The following is a 19780-nucleotide window of genomic DNA, read 5'->3' on the forward strand; positions in this document are numbered from 1 at the left end:
TCTGGGAACCAGTGCTTTTATATTTCCAGTTTAAAAATATTCTCTAAACAGCCATCATAAGTTAAAATTGTCTGAGTATCTATTTTTCAAAAATATTCAGAGAACCTGGAAATGTCAGGGAATTTGAATTATGAAAAATGAGTTTGAACTGATGCAAACTGTAGCTAAAAGTATTCACCCTTACTTACATTTCATTAACCTTTGTAATCACGTATGTAGTGAATATATGTAAAACGCATGCATGTTCTCTCAAAATATTATTTTTACATACGTATGTAATCTCTTAATATTTTTTTTCTTTAGTTGGCAAGCATTAATGTTTATGGTTTAATCAGTTCTTACAAGTAAATGGGAATATTTGAAAAGTAAAGGAAACTTACTGTTTAAACCGGTACAGAAGCGATAGAAAGCAACCACTTTTTAACAGTATGAATTACTATTTTGTGAATACACTATTAATTTAAGATTATTCAGAATGGTTATAAATGTCATAATATACAATAATTCCATCGCAACTATACCATAAAAATGTACTAGTCTTTATCAGTGATGTAAGAACGTTCATGATTTGAGAGAAAGGGTACAAAATTCATTTTCGGCGATTTTCAAAATATCAACAGAACTTTAGAACCATAAAGCATTATGGGCTCATTTGACATTTCTTCAGATTTTTTCGTTGTCTGCTTTCCAAATGAACTCAGGATATGAACCTCATTCCAAAGCATTTTTGTAAAAATAAAAACTACATTAAAAATGTACCATAGAATTTGTAAAAATTAATAATATTTTGGAATGGAGTACACACATTTTCCAAATTTAATAAAAATCATGGGAATGTGTACCAATATTATTCATTTTCCTAATATCTATATTACAATCATGAAGTGGTATGCATTTAATTGTGTGCTTTTGTAGAGAATATGAATGATTTTCGTTTGTGGGGGGAATTACTGATTTGAAATATCTACAGCCGTAACTTCTTTCATGTGTCAGACAAATGTATGGGAGATACAATTTTGATTGATGAATTTTGGTGGTTATTCAACTTGCTGTCAAAAACTTGAAGGCTGGTGGTTTATCCACACACACCCCAACACCCCTCAAACTTCCTCAACACCCCTAAAATTTTTCACCAAGACCCAATTTATGGTCATTTGGCTCTAAATTTGCCGTTGCAACCCCTAAATATGAACTTAAGCCCCCATACGGAAAAGTCTACATAAATCTCTGTTGGGGGTGCAATATGCAGTGGGCTAGTTGGTAGGGCATCTGACTGTCATGCATGAGACCTGGGTTCAACTCAAGGGGTGGGTGATCTAAGGCTGGAATTTTTCCAGCCTTGTCCGACTCTGGGGCTCACCCATCCTGTGGTCAACGAAAGGAAAGAAAAAAGAAAAGGGGACTCAAGAAAAAGAGGGAGGGAGAGAGAGAAAGATAGAGAGAGAGAGAGAGAGAGAGAGAGAGAGAGAGAGAGAGAGAGAGAGAGAGAGAGAGAGAGAGAGAGAGAGAGAGAGAGAGAGAGAGAGAGAGATCGGAAGGAAAGCAAGGAGAAAGAAGAACACACACTCTCTCTCTCCATTCTCTCTTTCTCTTTAAAGAAAGAAGGAAACAAAGAGAGACAGAGAGAGAAGAAATATCTCTCTCTCTCCATTCTCTTTCTCCCTCCCCCTCCCTCTCTCTCTCTCTCTCTCTCTCTCTCTCTTTCTCTCTATTTCTTCTTATCTTTCTCTTCCTTTCTCTCTCTCTTTAGAAAGAAAGAAGAGAGAAAGAAAGAAGGAAACAAAGAAAAAGAGAGAGAGAGAGAGAGAATCAAACAGAGAGAGAGGGAAAGAGAGAGAGAAGAAATATATATATATATATATATATATATATATATATATATATATATATATATATATATATATATATTTCTCCCCTCTCTCTCCCCTGGGGGAGGGGGAAAAGAGAAAGATAAGGAAGAAAAAATGAAAGAAAGAAAGAAGAGAGAGAGAAAAAAGAGAGAGACAAAGGAGGAAAGAGAATATCTCTCCCTCTCTCTCTCTCTTTCTCCCACTCTCTCTCCTCGTTCCTTCCTTCTTTCCTTCTTACTTTCTTTCTTTCCTAGAAAGAAAGAAGGAGAGAAGTAGAGGAGATTTTTGATTTTGATTTGATTTAGTTTATTTTACTTCGCGTTTTGTGCCTCTTGGCTAATTTGCGAAGATGGGGATGAGTGATGAAATGATGAAATTGATGAATGGACATTCACAAACAACCAAGCCCGACCAGGATTCGAACCCGGGACCCTTGGCGTCGCAGCGCGATGTGCTAAACACTCGGCCACAGGGTCGGGCTGAAGTAGAGGAGAAAATCCTTTCTTAATTCCTTCTTTCTCTCTTTCCTTTTTCCTTCCTGCAGGGGTAAAGGTGACCGGAGCATGATGCAGATCACGTCATCTACAAAATGGCCGAGGACAAGAATGTGTGGGCCCCTACCCCAACATCCTCTAAATGTGCCTTCATGGCATGGTACTATATGCATGGAAACTTTACCTTTACCTGGGTATACAATGTACACCTCTCGTTCCTATGCCACTGGTCTTGCTTCAAAATCCACTTATTATAATAGTTGTATTGCTATCCTGTCTCTTCTGGTGCTTGAGTGAATTGCCATTACTTTTCAAATTTTCCTCATGTGTAAATATACATTGTAAAAATAAATAGGTAGAAATAATTAATAATTATTTAAATTCAAGTATACAAACAATTAGAAACCTCTTCAATGACTGTCTGAGACTATCATGTTCATTGTGCTTTTCAGTTGGAACTTCACGACGTGGTAAGTAGAAGTTAGCTTGTGGGAATAATCCACAGTTTTACTGACTTTCCTGCCATTATTATCAACGCACATCTAATTTTCTAAGTACATACAGATTTAAGGCATTATTTAGTTTGTGTCTATGGGAGACAAAAGCGCCACGGTTTGATTATGAAATGAGAAAGGTTGACACCATAGTCTGTTCATATTTTATTTTCGTTAATTTTTTTTGTTTGCTGTCTTCACCGAGCACTCTCTTAAAACAATAAACATGTTTTTTGCTTCATGGTTGTGTATGTCTCTCGTTAAATGTCTTTCTCTCTAGCTCGGAAGTAACTTGAATGCTTTGCATAAAGCTGGATGCTAGTTGTAAGTGGCACATAGTCCTTCCATTAGGTTTTTACTTTGCAAGTTTTCCAGTAAGTCTATGCATGAGTGGAGATTATATACAGTGAAGCCCATACACTGCTTTCATGTAGAGGAACATGAAATTTGCATTTTTTTTTCCATCCAGTCCAGTGTACTACTTGGAAGTGAGATTGACATTTGGGTGTCTTGAGAAAGGACACCCCTTATCCCCCATCTTGTAAGTAAGATCAAGATTTGACTTACAACGAGAGGGCATGACTTTGGAAATTGAGTTTGGGATAGTGTAGTGGTAGTATACCCTATAGGTAGAGGCACATATTTTTGGTAAATAAAAAAGCAAAATTTCGGTACAAAAACAGAGTCAATTTCGGGTTCAAAAGTGGTAAATAAAATGAAACTTCACTGTTATAGCGGTGAAAAAGCAGCATATAAAATGACATTTTGGTTCTAAAAATGTGAATATAATCCCAAATTTGATTTAAAAACTGCACTATTACACAAAATAAACATATTCCTTCTAATAGGACATTTATGTTGTTACCAGAATATTAAGTTTATTCCTGTATAAATGGGTCCACTTTTGCTTCACAAATATTTCCAGCAGAATTAATCAATTTTCTGTGAATTGCATAACTCGTAGGATAATTCTGACCTCAGAAAGTGTCGCATAGGTAAATAAACTCTAAATTTCGTGTTTAAGAGTCTATTTCGCATTTTGCAGTGATTTCGCATTATTTCATGACAAAATAGGGTAGGAAAATGCACCTCACACCTTTCAGAAACATGAACAATTAACATTACAATGTGTTATTTCACATTTCGTGTTTTCTCAAATGGTCACAGGTTTGATACTCAGTGGAAGCACATAGTGGTTCGGATCCCACTTTAAGCTGTAGATCCAGTCCTGATTAGCCTTACTGTGCATACAGTGGACTTAAAACACCAACTCAATCAATCAATCACATTTCGTGTTTTCGTCAAAAACGAAATATGCATACCTCTACCTATAGGCATTAATATGCCAAGGTACTAGCGCACACTAGCCAGCAATTTCCAAGAAAAAGCTCTTCAAAGTTTCAAGGTTTTCCATGTGCACCTTATTAGGTGAAGATATTTTCCTACTGCCAATACTTTCTTTTTTTTATTAACTCGAGTGAATATTTATTGTGAAAATTCATTTTTATTTGCTGTGTGAATTTTCGAGAAATATTTTGTTTTCAATTCTTTTATGATAATTACCACTCTTGATCATGTACAAAAAAATGTAGGTAAAAGAATTGTGAATGGTATCCTTGTTTTTTCGTTGAATATTTTCTCAAAAAGAAAAGAAAACGTGTACTTTTCACTATACATAATATTTTGTAAAAAGTAACAAATGGATAATTTAATATGCACAATTGTTTGTAAGACAATGAGAAAATTAAAAGAAACCTTAAAAAGGAGTATTTCCCCCCAAATTTTAAATAAACTTTTATTTCATATTTATTTCAATAAGCTATTAAATAAAATGTAATAAAGAGGCTCTAGCTAATTATAAAAAAAAGTGGGGGCAATGAGAATCAAACCCAGAACCTTCGGAATGTGAAATTGATATGCTACCAATGGGCCACTTGGCAGCCAGACAATATCTTCGCCTAATGTGTGCACATGGAAAACTCTTGAAACTTTGAAGTGCTTATTCTCGGAAATAACTGGCTAGTCTGTGCTAGTACCTTGGCATATCAATACCTATAGGGTATCCTACCAGTACATGAAGTCCTGTCCCAAACTCAATTTCCCAAGTCATGCCCTCTACTTGTAAGACAAAGCTTGATCTTACTGACAAGATGAGTGTATAAAGGATGACTCATTCTCAAGACACCCAAGTACACCCTGGACTGCATTTTGCAGACTAACAAGGCTCTCGCATCTGGACCCGTGGCCACTATAATCCTCTATGGCACTTGTGTTGTCCTGTCTATATTATTCTCCCTTCATATAGTTCATCTTATCACCATTCAACCTCATCTTCGTAATTAGCCAAAAGTGGCATAAACGCTAAGTAAAATAAATCAAAGCATTCATTCATTCATCCAGGGTGCGAAATCCTGGGGGGGAAATGGAGGATTCCCCCCACCAATTATCTTGGCTTCAAAACAAAAGGCCAGCAATTATTTTTTACTTCAAATATTCTTTACTGAGGATAGTATCGAAAACACACACAAAGTAATGTGTTTGCGACTGTTGCACACTTTCTCTCTCTCTCTCATTCAAGAGACCATTTACAGATCTTACACCAATAACAAATGTTATATTGATATAATATATTCATAATAAAGGTAAAATAACAATGCAATACAAAAATAACTATGAAATCTGATTGATTTATACTAATAGAAAGCAAAAACTAAACAAGAACTTAAAACATAATAAAAATATTTCAACTATTTTATCATTTATTGACATTGTTAACCAGTCAGTAAAGGAATTAGTTTGCTACTTTTCAAATATCTGATACATATAAAAGTATATATATAGACTTAATAATTAATATTATAAATATGTATTATATGTATAAATATTTATATATTTGTGTATATATGTGTATGTGTAGATTAAGATCTTCCTTCCCTCCCACCAATCTTCAATGATTTCGCACCCTGCATTCATCCATTACTGACAAGATGCTGCTGCCACCTGGTGGAATTCAGTTAAACTAAGTGGAAATTTCAACACTGGCCATAATATTATTTATTACCTGCCATATATAATACATACAATGCAATTCATTATGTTGATATCATTTACTACTCTTTATTTTATTATCAAATCTATGTTGCTAGAATCTCTATTCAGAGCTTTCTTGAAACTTTCCAAATGAAGGAGACTTTAGCTAAATTTTTTGTTGTAAGTGGGCTACACTGTATTAACAGTTCTTTCTCTCTATATATAATTTGTATTAAATATTTTTGTAGTATTTTTATGCAAACATTCTAGTGAAACATAGTGTATTTTAACATGTGTTGTTTAACATTCTCTATTTACAAATTGATATATCATTGAGGCTTTTTAGCAACTCTTTAGTGCATTGCATTGATATATTTTTCCTTTTCTTATATTTGTGTGCTTGCATGGAAAGGCTATAAAGGTGATATATTATTTTATTTTTTCTGTAATTTTTATATTGAATTATGAAGTAACTGCCGTAGTTGTTGTTAAGAGTGCATATTTGTCTCATAGTTTTACTATTAAGTATTGAAGCCTCTTTGTTTTATACGGGGGATGGACTTGAGGCAGATCTGTTAACAGGAATCTCTTTTTGTTCATTTAAATAGTTAAAATGTAATCCACATGCATACACATAGGTATATTAATTTGTTCAATGTCGGACCGTGTTTTTACCGATATCAGTATTGGGAAGTATTGCTTAATATTTTATCATGATACCAGGATTCAGTCATCATTCAGAGAATGTAGAATCTTCACACTTTGCAGAATTAGAACATCCTGGAAATTATTCACAATTCATTATTTGTCTAGACCATTGGTCCTGAACCTTTGTAAATTCATTTTTTTAAAAGTCGATACCCCAATCCCAACAATATTACTAATAAATATGTTTCTATTTTTTAAAACATTATACATTAATTAATATGCACCCTTGAAATTTAATATTAATAAATAAATTATGGCATAATCATGGAGAGGATTATTTCGATTAGTCTAGGCTTGTTGATAAATATAAAATTTGGATTAAATTACTAGACAACAACTAGATCTAATAGAATCTTTTAGTTTCCTCTGGCTAATATCATTAAATTAATTTGGTAAGTTCTGATTGTCATTGGCATGTTCCATTACGGACACCAAAAAATTCAAATTAATCAGAATATTTCCACTTGAAATATATAAATAAAGGAGAACCTCTCATGGTCTGGTATAATTGATGCCAGGGCCTGCTGGACCAGCCCAGTGGTTGAAGAACACTGGTCTAAACTCACATGTTGTGAAATGATTAGTGCTCTCCTTATGAGTTGTCCGGGTTCAGTTTCTGGTGAGAGCCCAAAATTTTGCTACTAACTCAGTTTCACGAGGACAACTGCAGAGCTATGAATAGAAGTATCATACATCAGTCTAGAAAACCAGAAGACAGTGGTGATGGCATTCAATGCCCTGACCATAGTTTTAATTTCTTATTCATCTTTAACTTTGTGGTTAAGTACAGGAAAGGGAGCAAAACCAGGTAGATAATATATTATTACTGACAAAACACTCCAGCAAGTAAGAACATGTTGTCAAGGGTGCCGACTTTCCAAAATTTCTGTGGGTGCATATCTAGATCGGTTAGATCTATAATTATCAAGTATTGTATACTTTAAACAACTTACATGCACAATGATTGCAAGAGGCATTGATATTATCAACACGTTACTAAAAGAAAATACCACATTCATACAAATTAAAATGAAAAAAATCTTCATAAATGCAAATCATTTTAATTGTATTGCAGAAAGAACTATGCAAGGATTTTGTTGTGAACAGAAACTACAAAATGACTAACTTTATGTATCAAATAATAATAAAGATAATCATGACATGTTAACTTTCAATATAAAACACATTCCTTCTTACGTCATTTGCACTTATGAATTTGTTTTCAAATTTGGTAATGTCAATATACTTCCATTGTTATTGTGGGGACTGCCTTTGACTTGGCCAGAGACAGGCAAGGAAGGGAGGAATGTGTTGCTTGGTTGCCTTTGCACAAACACATTTGAAACAATTATGTTTTAGAGGTTAGAAATTTTAACTTCCATCTCAATGTTTTAATTGCTTATTATTTTTTGATAATGGCAAGTGAGAAATATTTACTTTCTTTTGTTTTTATCAAAATAAAAATCTTGTGGGTGCTCGAGCCCCGGAGCATGCATGTTGTGCCACCATAAAATACATAGAATGAACACTGCACTAACGGAAAATAATGTTTTTAAAGGTATATGTGTTATAAGAGTGATGCAGATTTTTTTAACCCTAGAACACTACTGTGTTCCAATATTACAGTGTAACTACCGTTACGTACATGAAGGAATATATTTTTAAAACAACCTCTACATCATGAAAACAAATTTCTATTCATTGCGAACATTATTTTGTTTATTTTTCCATATATTGGAATTTTATTCTTCATTTTAAAATGTATAAACATGGTTTTATTAAACATAGAATATTTTAAGAGAAGGTCTTGCTTGACAAGCCCATTCGTACATTAACAATGAAGGCGAAAAGTTTGAACAATGAAAAGCAAACAATAATAATATTCATAACACTGTAAATAAGGAACAAATGTAATTTTAAAGTTTTACAAGAAAATAGTGCATGCTTCTAAACTTTTGTTTTCAAAATCTAAGTATCCAAATTGAATTTACAAATGTCAAAATTACGTGATTTTCTCGTTTTACACAGCTACGTAAAATTGACGTACAGTGCACAACATAACAAACCAAATCAAGACGACCAGCACTTGCACCCTCCTTGCCACAGTGCTGCCTTGCCTCTGACAGAATGCCCAAGACACTGCTAGGCAGGGGGTGTGAGTGGGAGGTAGGGGAGGGAATTGAGCACAAAGCATACGTAAATTTTACGTACGGTAGTGTTCTAGGGTTAAAAAATAATCAAAATCACTGGTTTTGCTTCATTGGTACGGTAAAAACGAGTACTCATTATAAACCATAGAAAAATAGATAAAATAGAAAAATCTGTATATTGTCTTATTTATGAGCAAAATCTTACCACCTGCCTCCTCCACCAACACTTTTAATGCAATCCTCTTTCTTCTTAAATATTCTTATTTCAAACAATTAAATATTTTTCTCAATAATTGTAAGAAAAAATATCAAGAAAGAAATTAATTTTTATTTCATCCAGGGAATGGGGTGCTACCTGATATTGCTTCATTTTCCAGTACTTGGTTTTATCCCACTAAGACAAAATGTGAAAAAAAAATAGTGTCACTTGTTCCAATGTAGAGAAAGGATTGATTCAAATGCCAAAAATACACCGACAAAGGCACAAGTGTAATACAAAATTCAACTTGTTGAAAATCATTCCTCAAAAGATATGTAACAATATTGCACAAGATTCTGATCAAAATTTAAACTTATCACCCAAAATATTTGAAAAGTCATTACAAGAAGTCAAAGCATCAGTACAACAGTGGTTGAGCATAAGTAATGTCAGTCGAAAACAAGATCACAGCATTATTAACAGAGAAACAAATGTACCCAATTTGATCTGCCTGCTCAGCTTTATCCCACTTACACTTCTGTGTTTGTTGCGTAACATGAAATTTGTTTATTTCTATTACACATACAGAAAGATAGGATTTTATTGTGACATGAATCAGTTTTATATAGGAATTAATAAATAATTATAATTGTCAGTGACTTCATTTTATCAGCTGAAAGTAAAACAATTTTTGTTGTCTTGCATTTTCAATTTACTTTTCCACAATTTTCGATCAAGGAATTGTTCTTTTTTGTAGAAATTATTGATTTTAATTAGAAATAAGATAGATAACACCATCTCTTTATATTTGTGCAATATGGTAATGAAAATATTAGGAATTTTATATCGATCATTATTATTATTATTACATGTAAGATATTTGGTTGGCATATAAGGATTCTCTCAAAATATATTTCTAGATATGTGCCTAAATATGCCCTAGTTTTGTAATGTAAATACTTATATATACAACTTCTTTTCAAAGCAAATCTCATTGCAGTCACTTGCTTACATACATTAATTGAGGAGATTAGTGAACTATTAGTGTCTTTCAATGAATGTTTGCAATTTTGTATTGGATTGGTAGAATATTGGTATCAGTAAATTTTATATCAGCATTGGCAACAATTTCATATCAGTATATCCCTTGTATAAACGCTTTATGACAAGGTGCAAAGCATAGGAAATCACTGTGGTGATGCCTCTATAGTATTACCTCCATGTTAGCATTTGTTGTGTGTCGACAGTTCTCACTTCTACATGTACATCTTGGCAATACTTTGGTTTTATTTGTTGGCTTTCAAAACACTCCATATTTCCAAATTATAGTAAACTTTAAACAGGAAGGTGGTCCACCAAGTGATTATAGTGTGTCCATCCATGTAGAATATTGAAATGACTTAGTAAACTGTTGAAATTACTTTATTGATTCCTTTGTTTGTTGTATTTCCTTGTGCATCTCAATGTCATTTATAGATTCTCTGAGGAAGGTTGTTTTAATCCTTGCTAACAAATCACCTTATTAAATAGAGTGGACTGGAACGTCCAGTTAACATGCACTGTAGAGCCATGATGATCCAGTTAGTAGGGTGTCTGATTGTCGCACAGGAGGCTAGGGTTCGATTCAAGGGGTAGATATTCTCAGAATTTTTCCGTCATTGTCCCTTGCAGGCTCACTAGCATCTTTGTCTGAAACCAATAATGTGTGGAGCCCTATCTTTACACTCTGCATTTGCTTTCTTGGCACAGGGGGCAATTTTACTTTTCATTCCATGTAATATATTAAATTTTGCTAATTTTTGTTTTGAAATGAAGATAAATGTAATTATTGGTAATAAAGATTTCCAGAATTAAAATTAGGCATAAACAAGATTCACACAATACACAAAAAGGCTGTAAATAATACGTATCAAATGCTTAGTGCCCCAACATAAGATAAAAGGGTGGTGTAAGAATTAATGAAGCTTTTATACTGAAGTGATAAACGACATGTGGCACTTGAGAACAAACCAATCAGTATCAATGTTTCACACGGCAATAACATTGCATGAGAACAAATACAACCCCCTGTGGTGCAAACAGCCTTATGAGGGCCAAGCTACTTTCCTTTGGCTGGTGCATGATCAGTGCATCTTGTCTCGTCACCATTTTTTTTGGCTTTCAAGACTAGTATCTGCTACTATTGTTTCCATGTAGCTCCCTAATTGTCCCTACGATGCTTGTCAACACTGCAATTTTCTAGCTCCTACCAGAAATTGAACCAAGGACCATTCACACCAAAGGTAAGAGTGCTAACTATTAGCCTACATGGAAGCTCTGCATTGAATATGACTGCAGCCAATCAGTTGGGCTTCAAGCAACTCACAACTCCCTAAAACAGCTCAAATTGAACAAATGCAGGGTTAATATTTCATAAAGAGAAAAAATAAGCATGCTTTCTTACATGTGTTATAACTAAGATTACTTCTCTTCATTTTTCTGTCTGTCTTTTTCCTTCTTTCTTCTTTCATACCATTACCTCTGCTCCCTTACTTATTTTATTGTCAAATTCTTTCCACTTGGATTGTACCTTTCTTCCCGTAGATCTGCCTCTGTGATTGTTGTGCCACTTTGCTTGCACAGTGTCTTGTATTTTACGTGAAATAAAATTGTTGAGAAATAAAATAGTCAATAAATGTTCTTTAACTAAAAAGAAGTGTCAGTATTTCATGTGAGATCATTTTCTTTATTTTTTGTTAAACATGTTTAGTATAAAAAATTCCATAATTTTATGTGTAAATAATTGTATATCCTGTAATACAATAATATTAACCTTCAAGAAATGGCAGTTAGGCTTAAACTGCAGGCTTTTGAATTCCTAAATTTTCTTCCTTTATTGAATATGAGTAATAATATTGTTGGTCATTTATTAATAAATCCTTAATCTTGGGAAATAATTCCCTACAAGCAAATATTACTCCTGCAGTTATGGCACTTCTGGCTCACTAAAAAGAATGATGCAAAATTCACTCCAGTATTCCGCATGTCATGTTCTTTTATGTTCAAATCATGTTCTTGTATGTGAAAATAACAAGGATGAAAACAAAATTAGCAGCATGCTATCCTATTGTAAATAAGCTTAAAATATCATGAACTTTGTAACACACATGTTTCATAATGTTTCCATAGCCATCTCTTCAGGTGTATGGTAATGATAAAATCTACTCTTACAAAAGTATTTCAAGAAAGATGAGTGAAATTAATTATCACTTGTCCCTAGCAGTCAACATGGGCATATCAGTTGATATTGTATTTCTATAAATAGCATGAAGTTAGCATACAATTTTGCCCTTTTCTTATTATTTTTATGAATATAAAAGTACAATTCATATGCCCTGGAGCTGGCCTCCGTGGCAGAGTGGTTAGCACAGAGTGCTCTGACGACAGAGATCCTGGATTCTAATCCTGGCCTGGGCATTGGTGTTCATGAATTTCATCATATCATCATTCATCTTCATCTTCATGATTAGCCAAAAGTGTCAGAAACGTGATGTAAAAATAAAATAAATCAAAATCATATATCCTAGATTTGCAAAGTAAATACCTAAGTACAAAATTTATTTTTCAAATACATGCTTAATAATTCAGGTTCTTTAAGGAATATTCATAATTTGAGGACTAAAAGTTGTAAACGTTGTAAGTGCCAAAAGCGAAAGTGTTGGGAAATCGCATCGTTCCGCACATCAGCTCGTAACAACGTTCACACTAGTGACCTCTTTACATGCCCTTTGAACTACTTAGAGGGCTACCAGCCACTTTCACGTTTACCACATTATAAAGCATGGCACATTTCACAGTTTAACGTGGAAAACGGTGTTTGAATTATTGTGGCACTTACATCGTTTACCAATTTTAGTCTTCAATTTATATCAGACCGGTACAATACTTGCTAACACTGGCTTGAATTTCATATTCATTCATCCTTTATAAAATCATCACTTCCCATGAGAGAAGTATTTGTGGTCTGATTTTGGAACATTTCTCCTATTTCCTTCAATATTAATGTCATAATATGCCCTATCAGCATGATTGATTATCATCTTAAACATTTTTTTCTTACATTCATTTTTAATCAAACAAGAATACATTTTTACTATATTTAGTGCACAAGAAGATAAAAATGCATGCTTCTTTTGTGTAATGTTTTTTGGATTTTGTGTCAATAGTAAGAGTAATACAACCTACTGCTGCTTATTCAATTTTCCTACTTTATCGTACTTTGCTTTACAACATTGTCATGCTGAGAATCATCTTACAAGTTCATTTATGTTAATCTTCATGTTAAACTGTTGTTTGTAACACTCTTTTTGTTTTTGAATGTTTTAGTTTGATATTTCATAATTTTTTTGGGGTCTGTAATATCCCTACGGTATTTCAAAAGTGGTACTTTGTATTTTTACTGCGTGAACTGTGTGTGTGTATAGGAAGTCATTATGGTTAGTGTATGTGCATATGTTTCTAATGTGGATCTCTTATATGTCTAGGTTTGCCTGACCCTCCTGTTGATATCCAAGTGGAGCCTGGTCCCCAGGATGGCACGTTACTAGTGACGTGGTTGCCCGTGACTATAAACACGTCAGGAACATCAAACGGGGCTCCTGTTACTGGCTATGCTGTTTATGCTGATGGGAAGAAAGTGACAGATGTGGATAGTCCTACGGGTAAGGGGAAAAACAATTTTCATTAATCCCGTGACACAGTTGTGTGGGGAAAAGTGAATTTCGTGGTTAATAATACCTGTTGTGTCGTAAGTGAAGTTGTAAGTGAATCTATATGTGTATACAGGGTGTTTCCATGACCTTGAATCAAACTGGCAGGGTGGATGGAGACTCACCAAAGCACAGATATGAGATAAGGAACCCCGGTCCGGAAATGCATCATTAAAAAGTTATAAGCCAAAACAAGTTGGATCTACCTAAGACAACTGAAAGATGTGGTTTGTAGATTTAATATGGACATTACCACAGTGTATCGTAGCACTCTATGATGAAAACGTTACAGTAGGTGTTCAAAATGGCATTTGCTCTACCATCCCTGGAGTCGTTCTGACGATATCACAGGCAGCAAGGATTCTTCCCAGGAGGGTATGCAAAGGGTGTCCCTCAGCTTGGCCCCCAATCGTCAGCTGTTACTTCCTGACAGTGCATCCTGAAAACTGCTTGTACAAGTCACATCTTTCAGTTGTCTTAATCCACTGTCATAGTCTGATTACTAGTCAGTTTAGTAAAGATTCTTTGTAGTGGAATGTAGTCACTTCAGACATAAAGACCAAAGTGCCAGATGTACTTACTGCTGTTGGCACCCTGTAGTAACTATTAAGAGATAGATACATGAGAGTTTGCCATGTCAAAGCTGAAAGTTTAGAAAATCTGCAAATTAAAAATCAGAATTCCTCACTTGTGACACTTACATCTCTTCATCAGATAAGTGAGAATATTTTATCAACATGCCATTCCTTTCTTCCCACAGGTGATCATGCCTTAATAGACATCAACAAAATAGTGGGGTTGAATCCCAAACATGTTACAGTAAGGACAAAATCAAAGGACAGCCAGTCTTCGGACAGTGTCCCCACACCTATTCCGAACCATATACTGAAGGGTCGACAGATGAAGGTAACCGTTATCACTTTATTAATGTTATTACTGCAAAGCTGCAGTATGTTGTAAAATGCATGGTTTTGTTTGCAGGATCACATGTAAATTAATTGAACCCTATTTTAGTGCACAATAGCATCACCTCTATCGCTGCAATTTTCACTGTAACTTACAACACTCTGCACTGTAATTGAAAGAAATTCTCCCATAAGCCTGATTTCTAAAAACTTCAAAGAATATAACTTTACATGTAAATTATTTGAGTTTTGTGTGGAAAGAGTATGAATATTGTTCCTGAAACTTTTGTACTATAATAAAATGTGTTATTTTTACCTCTTATCGAATTGACATTTACATTGATCAAGTACACTCGCCTCAGTTAGAACTCCAACAGTTTGTTTCTTTATACAGCATATTTGCAGAAGATGCAATTCAAAATACAAATGTATCAATATACGCTGTATAAAAAACAACTTATTACTAACTTCGTTGACCCTGTACAATGTAGTAGTAGTAGTTCAATTACTAGAAGTGCTAGTATACAAAGCCAGAAACATTTGGAGTTTTTATATTCGTGTCCATTATGCATTTTTCATTGGAATACAAAATTGCCCCACTCCCAAAGAAGGTTTACAAATCTTTTTTTATATCTATGAATATGCATTAGCATTTTTGTTGAGGGTATTAAGTCCTACATATGTGATAAGACTGTTCATATTTTTTGGCATGCGCTTGCTGATTATAACACTGACTGCAACTTTTACCAAACTTGAAGTATTTGAGGAACAGATTTTTCTTTACATGAGAAAATAAATATGCTTTCAAGAGACAAGAATGTCACAAGCAATGTATTTTGCTGTAATCATTTCTTTTATAGTGCATGATTTCATACAGTCAACCAATTATTACTCTATAGTCATCTATCTTTGTTTCTTATGACCATTGCTGTAATGTGGATAAATGATGATGATTATGAAATATATCAACAGACAACTACAAACGCGCATAATTTAGTCAAGTTCAGTGCCCCATATATAGCAGCTCATTGCATACAATTGTCCTTCAACCATGACTTGCTGTAGTAAAAGAACTGATTTTTTTCTATGCATTTCTTTTATTGTCCTGACTGTATTAATGTCACATCACTATCATTCTTTAGTCATACAGTCCCTTATTTTCCTGCACTTGAAGCATTGATTCATTCAACCTCTAAAAATATTAACTAATAAAAAGAATTCTAACCCAGTTAATAAATTAATCATAAATAGGAAATAGATAAATAGTGTCAAATAATTTTACTTGCTTAGTTTCTAAAAATATTTATTATATAGTTTTTGCCAGATATTTGCTGCTAATTTCTGCTGTTGTTTTAGTTTTGAAAAGCATTTGATTTATTTGCTGCTTAGAAGCCACAATCTTTAAATCTAGAACTACTTTGCAGTTTGTCAGCTGTTTCAATTTGCATTAGTTTTGAGATTAATAGCTCTAGTTTCTTTGCTTTTTATAAACTTTGTTTGGCATAATAAAATTCTAGCTATCTATGGTTTCATTTTCAATTGTTGCTTTGCATTTATTCCATGTTACTTTAGACTATTTCTTAAGGAACCTGCATTTTAGCCCTTTTATTTCACATTTTAGTTAGATAACTTCGAGCCTTGTGAAAACTTCGGCACGTTTGATGCGGAATTGTATGATGATGATGATATGAGTGACATGAGAATGTTACACCATGAGGAGAAATTGTTTTATAACTACTTGAAGGTATATCATGATTTTTTATGTGTATTTTATGCTTTATTTTGTTAAAAATGTATCTTACGAAGAGAACTCAAAGAGCTGGTATCATTACAAAGGTATTAGTTTATAATGCACCATGAGAAAATAATTCCTAGCTGTAATATCACCCCGGTTGCTACCATTCACAGTGGTGTGGTTGCTATGGGAACAAGAAAGTAGATGATGGGCAGAAGTTGCACTTGTCATAACTTCAGTGCCGGTGAATTTTCTAGTTACTTTATTTGGAAGTTTACAACAATGTTTGTTCTTGAAGTTTGTTTTTAGGTCCACTTGCACAGATAAGCTAATCGAGACTGGACCTATGGTTTGAAGTGGAATCCAAATCGCTATGTATGTGCCTCAACTGGGTATTGAACCCAGGACCCCTTGATTACAATGCAATGATGTTACTAGTCATGTCATGGTGGTGAAAATTTAACCATTTTTTTCATCAGCCTTCGCTTCCTATGCTCTCCATAGCCTCTGTGCCAAGTTTCACAGCAATCCGTTGCTTTGAATGGGCTCCAGAGCAGGGGAACTTTAGTTATGACCACCTGGTATGTCTAGAATACTCACTATCCCAGATAGCACGTAAGTTAACTGCAAGTTAAATTGAATGTCGATTTAACTTGCAGTTAACTTACATGCTATCTGGGATGGCACTGATGCCAGAACAGCAGCAGCTCCTCGTCCCATCATCGCACCGCTGTGAATGGTAGACCACTAGTGCCAGAACTATTGGAGCAATGAAAAAATGAAAGCAGAACAATCAGGGATGAGTAAGCTCTTTTTCTTTGTTTGTTAATTACAATATTTTTTTTTTTTTTTTTTTTTTTTTTTGCTGTGGAATTCAGAATGTCTTACCAATTACTAGTAACACTTTATTGCCTGTTGTCTTTCTTTACCTGCAATTTTTGGATTGTGTGTTGAATGAAACAAAAAAATATGATTAGTTAATGAACCTGAATAATTTATACACACTCACATGTTATTATTGTACCTTTTTGTCTTTTCTTCATGTCTGAAATATTGACTAAAAACCTCTTTAACTTGAGGGTTCAAATATAACAGGATGAATGCCTGGGGAATAAAATTTATGGGCAGTTATCTCTTCAAAACGGGGTTGTTTGTTAGATGTGTAATGATTAGGGTTGAGCTGATGCCGATGGCTATGTAGTGGCATCATAAAGTATCGGTTGTAATTTATTTACCAATGCAGACCGATTTCTGGCACTTTGGTCTTTCGTGGGGTCTGCAAAATTGCTCCACAACACTTTTGCAGAGACCTGTCATCCTAGAAATTATGAAGAATTTGAAGTTTTCATTTATTTTGCACCAGTTTTATGTGAAAAACTTAATTCTGTGATTACAAAAGATTTATTTTAGTAGTAACTCTTGGTAAATTGATGCATGTAGTCTGAGTGGAATTCTCACACACTAATGGTAACCAACAACATTTCATTGTTACCATTTTCAAGCATCACTGTGAGTATCAGTTGAAAATGTTATCGGCTTAGTGGGCAAGGAAGCATGAGGCTTCAGGTTGAAATCGAGACTGGGTATTGCACACACAGTTCGTGAATGGTCACTGAGAAGTTACTTATTTATTTATTAATTGTTTACTGAGAGATAATATTAAAACCTTCACATAATAATGATTCATGTCAAACATTTTGGACATGCATCAAATAAAAACAGTGTCTTTGGTGAAGTAAAGTAACACATGCTTGTGAAATCTTCACCCATTCGATATCTAGTCAAGCACTCAATCATTTTATCAAATTGTTGATTGTTCCCCATTTCATGCATAGAGGCCAATAGCACTTCTACAAAGATAACTTACTGTTAACCATCTTAAAGTGTAAGTAGTGAATTAACCGAAATTCTCAGAGTATGTGATGAGTTAACGTGTATATTTATTAGTGGAATATTGCCACTGACTAGGTTGACTCAAGATTTCACTATTGAGAGTTCAACATTCAAGTCCTGGCATGTTCATGGATATCACTTTGCGACTGTCTCTTCATCGTTTTTATGCAACTACTGCTTAATACTCATCAGCACAATTAGCCAAAAATGGCAGAAAAATTATGTAAAATAAGAAAATTACTAGTACAAATTGGTAGAATATTAGTGTATAACATGTATATATTTTGCATCACAAATTACCATTGGATATTTAGCATTGGAAAAAATATTCTATATTCTTAAGTTTAAACATACAGTCACTGGTAATTAAAATGGGACATCTTGCAGGGAAGTGAGTATTTTTAGGATCTAAGTGTCCCATTTTAATTGTAAAAAGCAAGCACACATATTTTTTGCAAGATATATTTTTCAAAGTAACTTGTTTCACTTTTTAAAAGGCAAATAACTATTTTATTGTTTATAATTTTTCAAAAATTGAAGTTATTTGTGTTCATTAGATATTTTTGTGCCACTTGAACCAGTCAAAGCATATTATTTGGAATTCTAAATGGAAACTCAAGCTTCATGCTGTTTTCCCATGCTAAATATCAGTGCTCAAGTTTGGGTAGTTTGAAAATCTTTCGTAAAAATCCACCCTGATGGATAGTTTGCATAAACACCCCCTCCCTTTCCCCCTCCATCACCTATCCCCAAACTCAACTAAGCATTCCTTGAGCTAGGAATTTCCACTCCAAGAACTGATAAATCGTCTGGTTAGGGTGCAGAGATTGAGTGAGTGAGAGGGAGTGAGTGTGTAAAATATAATTACAAATATTAGAATTGTAATTCAAAATCAGTTTTTACATCTTGGTCTGTAATTTGTCAACTTTTAAAAAATGGCCACTAACGTTAGGATGTTTTGTTATCTTTTCTTGAATTCAATTTGTAATTTTTTTAAATTTCATTTTGGGGGACTTCCTTTGTGACATCACATATTATTTACGTTAAATTCAAGGTACATTAATTTTATCAGTTTTCATAATAACAATTTCTACTATTGCACTGACAAGACAGCCCAGTTATGAAATTTGGCTTTCTGTTATTGCTGACAAATTTAAATATTACTATTTGAGTCCCATTTTCTTCCCAATTTCCTCGGTTATTCACCATGCATATGTTACCATGCCTCCTTTATTTACAGAATGTTAATCTTGATTATTTTTAGTACAAAACAAAAACATTATTTTATCTTCATAAGAAATTTTTGTTTACATTCAGTAAAGAAGTGTTCAAAGGGATATGGGGATGTTGGATGTCATATACCTAGGTATATTGATTAAATTAAATTCCAGTTCCCTTTTTAAAATGTTGATTTTGCAGTAGCCTGTAAGTAAATTGGTCAGTACTTGATTAGTTTTTTTCCAGTAAAGTCAGTAATTTTTGCTCAAAGCAGAAATTTCTAAGCTGCTCGTCAAGTCAACCTTGCAGCAGGTTTTATGTATCAATCCGCGCGAGAACTGAGCTCAGAATCTTCC

At 33.9% G+C, this 19780-nt stretch overlaps 1 protein-coding gene across 16 annotated transcripts in view; it reads left to right on the forward strand.

The window, feature by feature from the left end:
* The window catches only part of Rbp (RIMS binding protein), a 390147-nt gene that overhangs the window by 333358 nt on the left and 37009 nt on the right, over window positions 1-19780 (forward strand). For 12 of the 16 annotated variants that reach the window (XM_083128480.1, XM_083128484.1, XM_083128482.1 and 9 more), the window contains 4 exons: window positions 2797-2814; window positions 13449-13625; window positions 14434-14579; window positions 16200-16322. The exons of 1 other annotated variant lie outside the window; for it this stretch is intronic. In XM_083128480.1, coding sequence (XP_082984606.1) covers window positions 2797-2814; window positions 13449-13625; window positions 14434-14579; window positions 16200-16322 — 464 coding nt within the window. The remainder of the gene's footprint in view (window positions 1-2796; window positions 2815-13448; window positions 13626-14433; window positions 14580-16199; window positions 16323-19780) is intronic. 3 more of the 16 variants (XM_083128483.1, XM_083128496.1, XM_083128490.1) reach the window with 2 other exon arrangements.

Source organism: Lepisma saccharinum, chromosome 9, assembly GCF_977018435.1.
Source record: "Lepisma saccharinum chromosome 9, izLepSacc3.1, whole genome shotgun sequence".
Classification (NCBI taxonomy): Eukaryota; Metazoa; Arthropoda; class Insecta; order Zygentoma; family Lepismatidae; genus Lepisma; species Lepisma saccharinum.